This window comes from Hemitrygon akajei, chromosome 8 (genome assembly GCF_048418815.1).
Source record: "Hemitrygon akajei chromosome 8, sHemAka1.3, whole genome shotgun sequence".
Classification (NCBI taxonomy): Eukaryota; Metazoa; Chordata; class Chondrichthyes; order Myliobatiformes; family Dasyatidae; genus Hemitrygon; species Hemitrygon akajei.
Genome location: NC_133131.1, coordinates 95415557 through 95431909, shown reverse-complemented (window position 1 = coordinate 95431909; position 16353 = coordinate 95415557). Strand labels below are relative to the sequence as shown.

The 16353-nt window shown below is 42.0% G+C and overlaps 1 protein-coding gene across 2 annotated transcripts in view; it reads left to right on the top strand.

The window, feature by feature from the left end:
- casd1 (CAS1 domain containing 1) overlaps positions 1 to 16353 on the top strand; it is a 100925-nt gene that overhangs the window by 43459 nt on the left and 41113 nt on the right. Inside the window, exon 2 of one of the 2 annotated variants that reach the window (XM_073054207.1) lies at positions 2668 to 2858. The exons of the other annotated variant lie outside the window; for it this stretch is intronic. Coding sequence (XP_072910308.1) covers positions 2775 to 2858 — 84 coding nt within the window. The 5' untranslated portion in view covers positions 2668 to 2774. The remainder of the gene's footprint in view (positions 1 to 2667; positions 2859 to 16353) is intronic. 2 annotated transcript variants of the gene reach the window in all.

The window sequence follows — 16353 nt, the reverse complement described above, 5'->3', positions numbered from 1 at the left end:
GTTCCCACAAATCTCTTTTGAGGAGACTTTTAGATTATCCTTGAATCTTTTCCTCCAAGTTGTCCATCCTTTTGTAGACTCCCTGTCTCTATGACACTACTTCTTCTTCTACCTCTCGTGGTATTGTCTGCAAAGTTGGACACAATGCCATTAATTCCTTCATCCAGATAATTAATGTATAAATTGCTATCCTAACACTGACCATTCTGGAACTCTAGTTACCAGTAGGAATCTTTGAAAAGACCCTTTATCCACAATTCCTGCCTTATGCCAGTCAACCAATCTATTATTTTTGTTAGTAATCTGCCTCTAATGTTGTGGACTCTTATTTTGCAGCCTCATGTATTCCTTTGGCTTTTATGCTGTCCCTGACTTTCCTTGTCAGCCATAGTTGCCTAGTACTCCCCTTAGTGTGCTTCAGCTGTTTTACCTCAACTATTCCCAGAATATTCTGCCATTGCTGCTCCAGCATCTTCTCTGATAAGATCCCCTTCCAGTCAACTCCAGCCAGTTCTTCCCTAACGCCTCTACAGTTACCTTTACCCAACTGTAGTACTGTTACATCACATTTCAGCTTCTCTTGCTCTCAAACTGCAATGTGAATTCTATCATATTATCATCACTGGCCCCTAAGAGTTCCTTCACCTTCAGCTCCCTGATGAAGTCTGCCTCATGACACAACATGAGCTCTACCTCAAGCTGCTTAAGAGCAGCTATCTTATAGACATTACAATCTACCTCTAATCTGATTTCCCAATTATGATCACTAACATAACCTTTCTCACATGCCTTTTCTATCTCCTGTTGCCTTTTGTATCTCACATCTCGACTACTATACTCCTGTCGCAACTCTGTCTGGGTCCTTTTATCTTTGTGGTTCCTCAATTCTACCATCAGTGCCACCACTCTACTTCTGCCCACCTTTTGAAAGGATGTGTATCCTTGGAAGTTTCCTTCTCTTTCAAAAGGCGTCTCTGTGATGCCTACAACATACCCACCAGTTTTGATCTGCGCTGTAAAGTCATTTACCTTATCACATATACTGCATGCATCCATATACAACATCTGCAGTACTGTATTCATTGTTTCCTCTCTCGTTCATCCCTGTGATGCCTGGATTGAAATTGAAATGACATACAACTGGGAGTTTGGGATGGCCATTGCGGATAGAGCATGGATGGTCTGTAAATTGATCGTCTCATCAGCATTTGGGTCTTACTAATATAGATGCAGCCATATCAGGAGCACCAATGGAGTAGATGAGGTTTGAAGAGAGGCAACTGAATCTTTGCCTCATCTGGAAAAGCTTTTAGGTCCCTGGATGGTGGTGAGGGAAAAGGTGTAGAAATGAGTGTTGCCCTCTGCCTGCTGGCAGAGAAAAGTGCTGGGAGTTATGGAAGGAGTGATCTGTAGAAAGTAGAAATCAAAGAGGCTTACACTGAAAATTCCAGGACGTGTCAATATTAGGAGAAGTAGATCTTGGTTCCCTGGATAACCATTAAGGTGCCTGTATCTAGGATCTAATGGAATCTGTTAGAAATCTTAATAAATCTTTGTATCATCTTTGGCCATGGGCAAGTTCCCAGAAAATTGGAGAATAATCATTATTGGGAGAAGCTAATACCATAGCAATGTTTACGAGGCAAGTAGAAGAATGACCAAGCAAGGAACAGAGGGATATAGACCTTGTGCAGACGGATGGGATCATTAGTTTGGCATCATGGTCACTGTAGATGTGATGGGCCCAAGGATCTGTTCCTGTGCTATACTGTTCTATGTTGGAATAAATACGTAGATTTCAGTTGTCATTCCAGTGCTTATGATTTCATTCAGTTTTACATTAAATGTACAAAGTAAATATGTTGACTTTAAATCACAGGATATTTATAAGCTTTCCTTAAATGGCTTTTTTCTCTAGATGTTCACCAAGCAGCTGATAATTGTTATTTGCATAATTGTTACCCTTGCATTAATGCAGCATCTCCTTGACAAGAAACAACTAAAATACCTCCACGAAAACTATTTTTAATGTGAAATTTTATCAAGAAGCAATCCAGCTAGTCTGAATTAACAATAATCTCACAAATAGTTGTGTTTATGACAAAGAAAGCATCCATTTCTTAGGTTGCTAAGTGGATAAGGGCCCTTTTAATCAATTTATGAAGTGAAGTTTTGGCCAAATTTTTAAAGCTATTTTTAATTTCACAACGGCATTCATTTTTTTTATTGCGGTTGTGAAAACCTTTGTTAAATATGAATGAAAATTAAGAAGTGTTATGTGTGATGAGAAAACTATGGGGAGATGGGGTCCAGAGTTGACCCCCCGTGAACTATGCTGCTAACGAGAGAGAGATAAAGAGGGGGAGAGGCGCCATGCTGCACATGCTGATAATGAGAGAGACACAAGGATTTAATAATTATGGCTTCTTCGCTGATTGTTGACTTTACTTCCGAGGACTTTGCCACTTCCGCCTGTTTGTGTGAATCACTGCTGACACAAGCATAGTGGGTGCCAGGTGCCTGCTGAGACAGGAGGGATTGGCCCAGTTTGATGGACATGATCAGTTGATGGATGGCTGGTACCCCGGCAGGGGAGATGAAAGACGAGTCTGCTGAGACACAGGCAGACACGCCACTGGATACTGAACGAGTGTTGTGCACCCACAGGAAGGTGGGGGCTTGGAGGATCGATTCGGGGGGAATCAGTCCGAAGCTCACAGTGTGTGAAGGCAGGCCGGTTGGGGCTTGTGTGTGTGTCCGTCCTCACCTGGGTGATGAGTCCACCACTGAAGAATGGTCTAGCTGGGAACGGAAGGGTCATAATCGATGGCCACAACGGAACAAGAAGACAACGGAAGGTTTGCCTGCTGCAGCTGCTCATCTCTCTCTCTCTCTCTCTCTCTCTCTCTCTCTCTCTCTCTCTCTCTCTCTCCTCTCTCCCTCTCTCCCTCTCTCCCTCTCTCCCTCTCTCCCTCTCTCCCTCTCTCCCTCTCTCCCTCTCTCCCTCTCTCCCTCTCTCCCTCTCTCCCTCTCTCCCTCTCTCCCTCTCTCCCTCTCTCCCTCTCTCCCTCTCTCCCTCTCTCCCTCTCTCTCTCTCTCTCTCTCTCTCTCTCTCTCTCTCTCTCTCTCTCTCACGTCACAACAGCAACTACCTCAATCCAAACTGAACTGAACTCTGCATTATCTTAAGACTATTCATTTACCCCTAGACTACGATAGAGCTTAGTTTTGATTCTTATTCCTACACTTCTGTATTTATCATTGCTAACCTGTTTTATATGTATATTTGCATTTTTGATATTGTATTACTTAGTTTACTAATAAACACCTTTAGTTACAGTACCACCAGAGTCCAACGTATCATTCCATTTCTGCTGGTTTGATAACTGGGTCACGGGGTACATGACAGAAGAAAACTGCAGATCTAGAAATCTGTAATAAAAACAGAAATTTCTGCAAATACTCAACAGGTTAGAATTAGAATCAGCTTTAATATCATGGGCATACAGTTGCAAGAAACAGTTTACCTACTTTTAATTACTCAAAAATGCGGTCTGATCTTCATCTAAGTCACTATAATAGACAAACAATCTGCCTAAACTAATAACTCACAAACAATTGTACTTTTCAGGTCTTTATTGATAATTCACAGCCTGGGCTAAAAAAAGTATGTGAACCCTTGTCCTTAATAACTGGCAGAACCTCTTTTTCAGCAATAACCTCCACCAAACGTTTCCTGTAGTTGCTGATCAAACTTGCACAAAGGCAAGGAGGAATTTTAGACCATTCCTCTTTACAAAACTGTTTCAGTTCATCAGTATTTCTGGGATACCTTGCATGACTGATCCTCTTGAAGTCATGCCACAACATCTCAAATGGGTTAAGGTCTGGACTCTGACTTGGCCATTCCAAAACATGAATTTTCTTCTTTTTAAACCATTCTGTTGTGATTTACTCTTCTGTTTCAGATCATTTTCTTCTTGCATTATCCAACTTCTATTAAGCTTCAGGTGACAAATTGCTAACTTGACATTCTTCTGTCAAACTTTTATTGCAGAAATTAAAAAAGTATGGTGGTATGGCTTTGCCAAATTTTAGAATGTATTACTGGGCAATTAATATTTGATATATTTCTTTTCGGATTTATTATTCAGACATACATGACTGTCCTTTATGGGTGGATTTGGAGAAAAACTCGGTGAAGGGGTATTCTTTGGCCTCTTTACTGGGAGCTCCTCTTTTTTGCATTCTAAGATTGGTAGTCGAGACCTCATTCCTCATTCGTAAGGCCAGTGATGTTGTTGGGGTGGAACTGGACTCTCTGACCTTGGTGTCTGAAAAGAGGTTGCTGTCCAAGTTGCATGCCATCTTGGACAATGTCTCCCATCCACTCCATAATGTACTGGTTAGGCACAGGAGTACATTCAGCCAGAGACTCATTCCACAGAGATGCAACACTGAGCGTCAGAGGAAGTCATTCCTACCTGTGGCCATCAAACTTTACAATTCCTCCCTCAGAGTGTCAGACACCCTGAGCCAATAGGCTGGTCCTGGACTTATTTCCACTTGGCATGATTAACTTACTATTATTTAATTATTTATGGTTTTATATTGCTATATTTCTACACTATTCTTGGTTAGTGCGGCTGTAACGAAACCTAATTTCCCTCGGGATCAATAAAGTATGTCTGTCTGTCTGTCAAACCCATTATTAAACATACATTAAGAATTCGATTTCAGTTTCGTAGATTCTTTGAGTTTAATAACTTAATTCTTTCTAGTAAAATCCACCTTAATTATTTGTTTAAACTATCAATCTCCGATCAGACCTTTTTAATTTAGAAAACCAAAGGAATAATAACTTTTTTAGATTTGTTTATGGGGGATTGTGTAATGTCTTTGACTCAGTTAGTGGACAAATATGACTTACTTATAATATGCACACTTTTTTAGATATTTACAAATTAGGAATTTTCTACGTAGTTTACTTCCAAATTTTTCTTCTGCTTATTCACCCAATGTTATAGATACTCTTTTTCAGGTTAAACCATTTCAAAAAGGACTGATAGCTATAATTTATAAATGGTTATTGAATTTGCGAATGTTATCTAACGATAAAATTAAAGCTGCATGGGTATTAGCATTTTGAGAGTCACTTTCAGATAATCAATGGGATAAAATTTTTCATTTGGTAAGTACTTCATCTATTTGTGCCCGTCATTCCTTGACACAGTTCAAGGTAGTACATCGGGCGCATATGTCAAAGGATAAATTAGCCGTATCTTTTCCAATATTAATCCTATTTGCAACAGATGTAATAATGAGGTGGCTACTTTAACACATATGTTTTGGTCTTGTATCAAGATAGATAATTTTTGGAAAGATGTCTTTAAAACTTTATCAAAAGTCTTGAATTTGGACCTACAACCGAATTTACTTAAAGCAATTTTGGGGATCACTCCACTGGAAGCAGGAAATATTCCTGTTTCCGCTCAATGGATGATAGCTTCTACAACTTTATTGGCTAGGAGAGCCATTTTGCTTAAATGGAAGGACTCTAATCCACTTACTGTTATTCATTGGCTTACCTCCATTATGTCCTGTCTAAATTTAGAGAAAATAAGAAGTCGGACATTTGATACATCCTTTAAATTTGAAGAAACCTGGCAACCTTTTATTCAATATTTTCATATGATTTGATTTATTGCTCTTCCAGTTATTTTCTTGAAACGTTAGATTTGATCAGAAAAATTCTCTTTTTTCTTGCTTTCACTCTCAGTATGAGCTTCCCAGTTCCTTTGTTTTTCTTCTTTTCTTTTGCTTTTTTTGTTTAGTGGGGTTTTTTTATGTACAGTATATAAAATTATAGAAGTTTCTTTATCTATTTTCTTTTCATGAAATGATAAGTGGAGAATATATCATTTTTATTTTATACTATTAGATTAATACTATATCTGATCTTGATAATGTTTATTTTAACTTTTAAATGAACTGTTATCGATATAGATATTTGATATAATTCTCCTCATATATATATGTGTACTTTTTAAAAAAATTAATAAAAAGATTGATAAAGACATTCTTCTGTATAATGTCTTGATACAATTTGGAATTCATTGTTCCCTCAATGATTGCAAACTCTTCAAGCCCTGAGGCAGCAACACAGCCCCAAACCATGATGATCCTTCCACCATGCTTCACAGTTGGGATGAGGTTTTGGTGTTGGTGTGCAGTGCCCTTTTTCCTCCAAACATTGCAATGTCCATTTTATCCAAAAAGTTCAACTTTTGCCTCATCTGTCCATAGAACATTGTCCCAGAAACATTGTGGAACATCCAAGTCGTATTTTGCAAACTTCAGACATGCAGCAGTGTTTTTTTCTGTCCTACCATGAACACCATTCTTGTTTAGTGTTTTTCTTACAGTGGACACATGAACAGAGACGTCAGCAAGTTTAGAGATTTCTGCAGCTCTTTTGCTGTTACCCTTGGGTTCTTTTTCAGCTCCTTCAGCATTGCACGTTGTGATCTTTGCAGAATGCTCACTCCTAGGGAGAGTAGCAACAGTACTGAATTTCCTCCATTTGTAGACAGTTTCTCTTACTGTGGACTGATGTACACTCAGGTCTTTAGAAATGCTTATGCAGCCTTGTCCAGCTTCATGCATCTCTACAGTTCTTCTAAGGTCCCCTGGAAGTTAATTTGATTGAAGCATGGTGCTCATCTTTCTTAAGAAGAGCAGGTTCAGTCAGTAACTTGACTTTGTGTCTTTTTGATAGGGCAGGGCACCTTTAAACCCTAAATTTCCAAACTTATCTCATTGATTGAAACACCTGACTTCAAATTGATTTTGCAGAAGACATTACCCCTAATGTTTACATACTTTTTTGACCCTAGACTGTGATTGTTTAAATGGTGTGCTCAGTATTGACGGGAAGAAATACAATTGTTTGTGTGTTATTAGATTAGGCAGATTGTGTTTGTCTATTATTGTGACTTAGATGAAGATCAGACCGCATTTTATGAGCAATTAATGCAGAAAAACAATTACAAAGGGTTCACAAACTTTTTCTTGCAACTGTATGTCGTGAAATTTGTTGTCTTGTGGCAAATTTTGGAAGAGGACAGCGAGGCTTTGAGAAGAAGTGCGGCGGCGGCCATTTTTCAAATTGCTTCTCAGATCGGAGTTCTGAGAGGCGGGACTGCGCAGGCGCGTGAAGGAGGCCTGGGAAGGAGGGAAGATATAAAAAGAACGCAGCCTTAAGCAGCGGGCAGCTTCGTTTGCGGGCAGCGGAGTGAGCCGGGAGCAGAGTGTAGGGCTTGGGCTCAGAGGGCTTAGGCGGAAGAGGGCACAGTAGGCTTATCTTTTAGTTCTCCCTGTTATTTTCAGTTATTCGGGAAGTATGAGTGTGAGGGCAGCTTGTTGTTCTCAGTGTAGGATGTGGGAGATCCTGGAATCTCCGAGCCTCCCGGACGTCCACATCTGCACCAGGTGTGTCGAACTGCAGCTCCTGAGGGACCGAGTTAGGGAACTGGAGCTGCAGCTCGATGACCTTCGCCTGGTCAGGGAGAGTGAGGAGGTGATAGAGAGGAGTTACAGGCAGGTGGTCACTCCGGGGCCACGGGAGGCAGATAGGTGGGTCACGGTCAGGAAGGGGAAGAGGCAGGTACTAGAGAGTACCCCAGTGGCTTTACCCCTTGACAATAAGTACTCATGTTTGAGTACTGTTGGGGGGGACAGCCTACCTGGAGGAAGTGACAGTGGCCGGGCCTCCGGCACAGAGGGCGGCCCTGTAGCTCAGAAGGGTAGGGATAGAAGAAAGAGGACCATAGTAATAGGGGACTCGATAGTCAGGGGTTCAGACAGACGGTTCCGTGGAGGTGATCGGGAGTCCCGGATGGTAGTTTGCCTCCCTGGTGCTAGGGTCCGGGACGTTCTGATCGCGTCCAAAATATCCTGAAGTGGGAGGGTGAGGAGCCAGAGGTCGTGGTACATGTAGGTACCAATGTAGGAAAGGGGAAGAGGTCCTGAAACGAGAGTATAGGGAATTAGGAAGGCAGTTAAGAAGAAGGACCGCAAAGGTAGTAATCTCGGGATTACTGCCTGTGCCACGCGACAGTGAGAGTAGGAATGGAATTAGGTGGAGGATGAATGTGTGGCTGAGGGATTGGAGCAGGGGGCAGGGATTCAAGTTTCTGGATCATTGGGACCTCTTCTGGGGCAGGCATGACCTGTTCAAGAAGGACGGGTTACACTTGAATCCTGGGGGGACCAATATCCTAGCAGAGAGGTTTGCTAGGGCTACAGGGCAGACTTTAAACTAGTAAGATGGGGCGGCGGAAATCAATTTGAGGAAACTATGGGAGAGGAGGTTAGTTCACCAGTAGAGCAAGTAAGTAGACAGTGTGTGAGGGAGGAAAGGCAGGTGATGGAGAAGGGATGCGCTCAGCCCGAAGATGTAGGGGAGAAGAAAGAAAAGGATAATAAATTTGAATGCATTGCTAGGGATGAAAAGAGAGGAGGAGGTGGAGAGTATCTTAAATGTATCTATTTTAATGCTAGGAGCATTGTTAGAAAGGTGGATGAGCTTAAAGCGTGGATTGATACCTGGAATTATGATGTGGTAGCTATTAGTGAAACATGGTTGCAGGAAGGGTGTGATTGGCAACTAAATATTCCTGGATTTAGTTGCTTCAGGTGTGATAGAGTAGGAGGGGCCAGAGGAGGAGGTGTCGCATTGCTTGTCCGAGAAAATCTTATGGCGGTGCTTTGGAAGGATAGATTAGAGAGCTCCTCTAGGGAGGCTATTTGGGTGGAATTGAGGAATGGGAAAGGTGTAGTAACACTGATAGGAGTGTATTATAGGCCACCTAATGGGGAGCGTGAGTTGGAAGAACAAATGTGTAAGGAGATAGCAGATATTTGTAGTAAACACAAGGTGGTGATTGTGGGAGATTTTAATTTTCCACACATAGATTAGGAAGCTCATTCTGTAAAAGGGCTGGATGGTTTAGAGTTTGTGAAATGTGTGCAGGATAGTTTTTTGCAACAATACATAGAAGTACCAACTAGAGATGGGGCAGTGTTGGATCTCCTGTTAGGGAATGCGATAGGTCAGCTGACAGATGTATGTGTTGGGGAGCACTTTGGGTCCAGTGATCACAATAGCATTAGCTTCAATATAATTATGGAGAAGGACAGGACTGGACCTAGAGTTGAGATTTTTGATTGGAGAAAGGCTAACTTTGAGGAGATGCGCAGGGATTTAGAGAGAGTGGATTGGGTCAAGTTGTTTTATGGGAAGGATGTAATAGAGAAATGGAGGTCATTTAAGGGTGAAATTATGAGGGTACAGAATCTTTATGTTCCTGTTAGGTTGAAAGGAAAGGTTAAAGGTTTGAAAGCGCCATGGTTTTCAAGGGATATTAGAAACTTGGTTCGAAAAAAGAGGGATGTCTACAATAGATATAGGCAGCATGGAGTAAAGGAATTGCTCGAGGAATATAAAGAATGTAAAAGGAAACTTAAGAAAGAGATTAGAAAAGCTAAAAGAAGTTACGAGTTTGGTTTGGCAAATAAGGTGGAAGTAAATCCGAAAGGCTTCTACAGTTATATTAAAAGCAAGAGGATAGTGAGGGATAAAATTGGTCCCTTAGAGAATCAGGGTGGTCAGCTATGTGTGGAGCCGAGGGAGATGGGTGAGATTTTGAACGATTTCTTCTCTTCGGTATTCACTAAGGAGAAGGATATTGAATGGTGTAAGGTGTGGGAAACAAGTAAGGAAGTTATGGAACCTATGACAATTAAAGAGGTGGAAGTACTGGCGCTTTTAAGAAATTTAAAAGTGGATAAATCTCCGGGTCCTGACAGGATATTCCCCAGGACCTTGAGGGAAGTTTGTGTAGAGATAGCAGGAGCTCTGACGGAGATCTTTCAGATGTCATTAGAAACGGGGATTGTGCCGGAGGATTGGCGTATTGCTCATGTGGTTCCATTGTTTAAAAAGGGTTCTAGAAGTAAGCCTGGCAATTATAGACCTGTCAGTTTGACATCAGTGGTGGGTAAATTAATGGAAAGTATTCTTAGAGATAGTATTTATAATTATCTGGATAGACAGGATCTGATTAGGAATAGCCAGCATGGATTTGTGTGTGGAAGGTCATGTTTGACAAACCTTATTGAATTTTTTGAAGTAGTTACGAGGAATGTTGACGAGGGTAAGGCAGTGGATGTAGTCTATATGGACTTCAGCAAGGCCTTTGACAAAGTTCCACATGGAAGGTTAGTTAAGAAGGTTCAGTCGTTAAGTATTAATGCTGGAGTAATAAAATGGATTCAACAGTGGCTAGATGGGAGATGCCAGAGAGTAGTGGTGGATAATTGTTTATCGGGATGGAGGCCGGTGACTAGCGGGGTGCCTCAGGGATCTGTTTTGGGCCCATTGTTGTTTGTAATGTACATAAATGATCTGGATGATGGGGTGGTAAATTGGATTAGTAAGTATGCTGATGATACTAAGGTAGGAGGTGTTGTGGATAATGAGGTGGGTTTTCAAAGCTTGCAGGGAGATTTATGCCGGTTAGAAGAATGGGCTGAACGTTGGCAGATGGAGTTTAATGCTGAGAAGTGTGAGGTTCTACATTTTGGCAGGAATAATCCAAATAGAACATACAGGGTAAATGGTAGGGCATTGAGGAATGCAGTGGAACAGAGAGATCTAGGAATAACAGTGCATAGTTCCCTGAAGGTGGAGTCTCATGTAGATAGGGTGGTGAAGAAGGCTTTTGGAACGCTGGCCTTTATAAATCAGAGCATTGAGTACAGAAGTTGGGATGTAATGTTAAAATTGTACAAGGCATTGGTAAGGCCAAATTTGGAATATTGTGTACAGTTCTGGTCACCGAATTATAGGAAAGATATCAATAAATTAGAGAGAGTGCAGAGACGATTTACTAGGATGTTACCTGGGTTTCAGCACTTAAGTTACAGAGAAAGGTTGAACAAGTTAGGTCTCTATTCATTGGAGCGTAGAAGGTTGAGAGGGGATTTGATCGAGGTATTTAAAATTTTGAGAGGGATAGATAGAGTTGACGTGAATAGGCTGTTTCCATTGAGAGTAGGGGAGATTCAAACGAGAGGACATGATTTGAGAGTTAGGGGGCAAAAGTTTAAGGGAAACACGAGGGGGTATTTCTTTACTCAGAGAGTGATAGCTGTGTGGAATGAGCTTCCTGTAGAAGTAGTAGAGGCCAGTTCAGTTGTGTCATTTAAGGTAAAATTGGATAGGTATATGGACAGGAAAGGAGTGGAGGGTTATGGGCTGAGTGCGGGTAGGTGGGACTAGGTGAGATTAAGAGTTTGGCACGGACTAGGAGGGCCAGAATGGCCTGTTTCCATGCTGTGATTGTTATATGGTTATATGGTAAAAGTGCACTGCAATATTTAAAAACCGTAAGTTATAATAAAAAGTATATATAAAGAAAATTGTATTAAATAAGTTGCACAAAAGAGAGGGAAAAATACTGAGCTAGTGTTCATGGGTTCATTGTCCATTCAGAAATCTGATGGGGGAAGGGGAGAAGTTGTTCCTGAAACTGTGTGTGTGTGTGTGTGTGTGTGTGTGTGTGTGTGTGTCTGTGTGTGTGTGTGTGTGTCTGTGTGTCTGTGTGTCTGTGTGTGTGTGTCTGTGTGTGTGTCTGTGTCTGTGTCTGTCTTCAGGCTCCTGTACCACCACCTTACTGGTAGCAGTGGGAAGAGGGCATGTCCTGGGTGATGGGGATAGATGCTCCCTTTCTGAGGCATCACCTTCTGAAGGTGACCTGGATGCTAGGGAGGCTAGCGTCCATGATGGGGCTGACTAAGTTTACAGCTTTCTGCAACTTCTTCCGATCCTGTGCAGTGGCCTCTCTGTACCGTATGATGATGCAACCAGTTAAAATGCTCACTGCCGTATATCTGCAGAAATTTACAAGTGCCTTGGTGATACATTAATTCTTCTCAAGCTCATGAAGTATAGCCACTGTTGTGCCTTCTTTGTAATTGCATCAATATGTTGGGCCCAGCATTAATTCTTAGAGATATTGACACCCAGAACCTTGAAACTGCTCACCTTTTCTACTTCTGATCCCTCATTGAGACGTGTGTTCCCTTGACTTCCCTTTTCTGGTCCACATCAATTTCTTGCTGATGTTGAGCGCAAAGTTGTTGTTGCGACACCACTCAACCAGCTGATCTATCTCATTCCTGTATGCCTCCTTGTCACCCTCTGAAATTCTGTGAACAATTGTTCTCGGTGGCAAATTTATAGATGCCGTTTGAGCTGTGCCTAAACACATAATCTTGGGTGTAGAGAGCAGAACAGTGAGCTAAGCACGCATCTTTGAGATGCTTCAGTTTTGAATTGTCAGTGAGAGGTGTTATTTCCGATCTACATTGACTGTGGTCTGCCAGTGAGGAAATCAAGGATCCACTTGCAAAGGAAAGTACAGAGGTTCAGGTTTTGAAGCTTCTTGATTACAACTGAGGGTATGATACGAAGATAAGGAATACCCATCAGTCCATGCCCAATCTACACTTCGGGAAATTGGATCACTTGCCGGCCCTTCTACATGCGTACAGGTAGAAGCTAAGGAATAAAGCACCGGAGATTAAGACAACAAAGAGTTGGGCGTGGGAGGCAGTGGAGTGACTATAGGATTGCTTTGAGTCAGTGAACTCGAAATGGACTGGGGCGTGTTCAATGACTCATCTGGGATCTGAATAAATACACCATGGTTGTAAAGGACTTTACTAAAGCAGCTGTAGACGAGTGTGTCCCTACAAAATCATTTAGAGTTTTCCCCTATCACAAGCCTTGGATGAAACATGAGATCCAAAATCTGCTGAGAGCCAGACAAGAGGCATTCAAGTTTGCTGACCAACAAAGTTACAGGAGGTCCAGGTATAATCCCCAGAAAGCCATTTTACGGGCAAAGTGGCATTTCCAGACTAAACTTGAATCAACAAAGGATGCTTGACTGTTGTGGCAAGCAGGGTTTCTCAGCCAGGGTCCTGTGAGAGATCATGATTAAAAAAAAAAATTGAAAGTTTTCTGAACTTTGCACAATGCTAGTGCTCCCAGTGGTGGGCAGTAGCCAGGCAGCCCTGTTAGCAATTTTGTTAGTGCTCTCTCAGTCTAGTATGGCAGTGCACAGTACTGTGTTTACTTGGTGAGTCCACTCTCAGTTTTTGATGTGAGATAGGAGAGAGAGGCTGTTGATAATTCGTGAGTGCTGTATTGTGCGGAGGGGAGGATGGTAGGCTGATGAGTGTGAAGTGCATTTTCTGAGCATTGAATGGGTTTGCCCAACTTGGGCTGTGACATCAGCCTTTCCCTCCCAAATTACCTCCTCCACCTTCCCTTTATCTACCATATATCTGACTTATGGGAGTGAACAAACTCTACCAGTGTAGTAGAAAATTAGAGACGTAATTTTCATTATTACCCAGAAAATGAAAAGTCATCTGCTTAGAACCTAATAATACCAGCATGTAAAATTATAGTGGGTAAAATGCTAGGACAAGATGCAGTACGAGAAATTGAAAAGGTTTCCCTCTCAAACAGCACTACTATGAGACAACATATATTGATGACATGTTACATGGAGAGGTTTTGTGTGATAAACTGAAAAACAACAGCTTCTCTATCCAGGTTGATGAGTCAACAGATTTCACCAATAGATGTCATGTTGTAGCATTTGTAAGATTTGCAAATGATGGTTCAATTCAAGAAAACTTTTTCTGTTGCAAAGAGCTGCCTGAAACAAGCAAAGGCCAAGATATACTTAATGTTCGGTCTTCATATCTGGAAACAAATGATCTGTGTTGGCATCTGCACTGATGGTGCCCCATCAATACTTGACTCCATGAGTGATTTCATTTTTCTTGTAAAGAAAAGAAAACCCTGACATTGTCACAACACAGTGCTTCACAGAGAGGTGCTGGTGTCAAAAACTCTTGGAGATGAAATGAAAGAACTTCTGAATGATACTACAAAAATTGGTTAACTTTATTAAAGACCAGCTTACTCGAGAATGTCAAACAACTGAGTGAAAATCTAGACAAAGAGCACACCAGTCTCCCGCTACATACAGAAATCCGGTGGCTTAGTGGAGGAAGATTCTCAACAGGGTGTTTGAGCTGAAAGGTGAATTGCAGTAGTACTTTCAAGAAAGTAGTAAGCCAGATATCGCTGAGTACTTTGAAGATGAAGAATGGCTGCAGAAACTAGCCTACTGAGCAGACATTTTTCATCATAGGAACTAGTTAAACAAGTCTCTCCAAGGCTCTGGAGAAAATGTTTTGACTTCAAGTGACAAGATTCTTGGACTTAAAAGGAAACTTATAATTTAGATCATGCTAATGTACTGTGAGCTGTAGATTTAATTTTTACACAGGGGTTCCCTGACACCTAAGAATTATTTCAAAGGTGTCTCCAAGGCAAAAAGTTTGAGAAGGCTCATGGCAGGGCTTGAATACTACCATGTCTTATAAACTTAAATTAAGTGACGTAGGGGACAGTAGGGCTTCAGTCCATATGAGCTCAATGCCTTCTTTGCTCACTTTGTCAAAAGATGGAGGGGCCATCACAAACTCCCCTATCCCCTAACGATCCTATGGTTTCAGTTACTGAATCCGATGTGTGTGAGGAGCCTTCGGGGGGTGAACCCATGAAGAGCATCCGGCCCAGATGGGATACCTGGCCAAAGACTAAAGACCTGTGCTGATCAATGGGCTGGTGTGTTCACTGAGATCTTTAACCTCTCGTTTTGGCAGTGTGTGGTACCCAGCTGCTTCAAGCAGGCTTCAGTTATACCGGTGCCCAAGAAGAGTGTGGTGATCTGAGTCAATGACTGTCGTCCAGTAGCACTTATATCCACAGTGATGAAGTGTTTTGAGAGGTTGGCAATGAGACATATCAGCTCCTGCCTGAGAAGCGATTCAGATCCATTCCTATTTGGCTATTGGAGCAACAGGTCCACAGCAGATGCCATTGCATTGGCTCTTCGCTGAACCCTGGAACATCTGGATTGCAAAGGTGCATACATCAGGATGCTCTTTAGCAACTACATCTTAGCATTCATTATAATCATCCCCTCAAAATTAATAAGTTCCAAGACCTTGGCTGCAATACCTTCTTATACAATTGGATCCCAGATTTACTTCCTTGTCAGATTGACAACAACATCTCCTTCACGGTCTCCATCAGCACAGGTACACCACAAGGCTATGTGCTTTACCCTGCCCTACTCACTTTATACTTATGACTGTGTGGCTAAGCACAGCTCCAGTGTCATATTCAATTTGCTTGTCAACTCCACTGTCATAGGCCAAATCAAAGGAGGTGATAAATCAGCATATAGGAAGGAGATTGAAAATCTGCGTGAGTAGTGGTATAACAACAACATCATACTCATTGTCGGCAAGATGACCAAGGAGCTGATTATTGACTGCAGGAGGACATAACCAGAGGTCTGTGAGCCAGTCCTCATCGGAGGATCAGAGGTGGAGAGGGTTAGCAACTTTAAATTCCTAGGTGTTATTATTTTGGAGGGCCTGTCCTGGGCCCAGCATGCAAATGCAATTACAAAGAAAGTACCATAATGCCTCTATTTCCGTAGGATATCTAAGGCTTTCACAAACTTATAGATGAGCAATAGAGAGTATATTGATTGGCTACATCACAGCCTGGTATGGAAATATCAATGCCCTGAATGGAAAATCTTAGATACAGTAGTAGATACAACACAGTCCATCATAGGTAAAGCCCTCCCAAACAGTGAGCACGTCTACATGAACTGCTGTCACAGGAAAGCAACATCCGTCATCTGGGTCCCTCACCACCCAGTACATGCTCTCTTCTCGCTACTGCCATCAGAAAGAGTGTACAAGAACCTCAAGACTCACACCACCAGGTTCAGGAACTGTTATTATCCCTCAACCAACAGGCTCTTGAACCAATAGGGATACCCAGTCAATTTCACTTGACCCATCATTGAAATGTTCACACAACCAGTGAACACGAGAAAATCTGCAGATGCTGGAAATTCAAGCAACACGCACAAAATGCTGGTGGAACGCAGCAGGCCAGGCAGCATCTATAGGAAGAAGTACAGTCAACCCTTCGTCAGGGCTAACGGAAAAAAGAGACAGTAAGAGATTTGAAAGTGGGGGAGAGAGAGGGGGAGACCCGAAATGATAGGAGAAGACAGGGGGTGGGGGTGGGGGGGGGGATGAAGCTAAGTGCTGGGAAGTTGATTGGCAAAAGGGATACAAGGCTGGAGAAAGGGGAGTATCACAGGACGGAAGATCTTG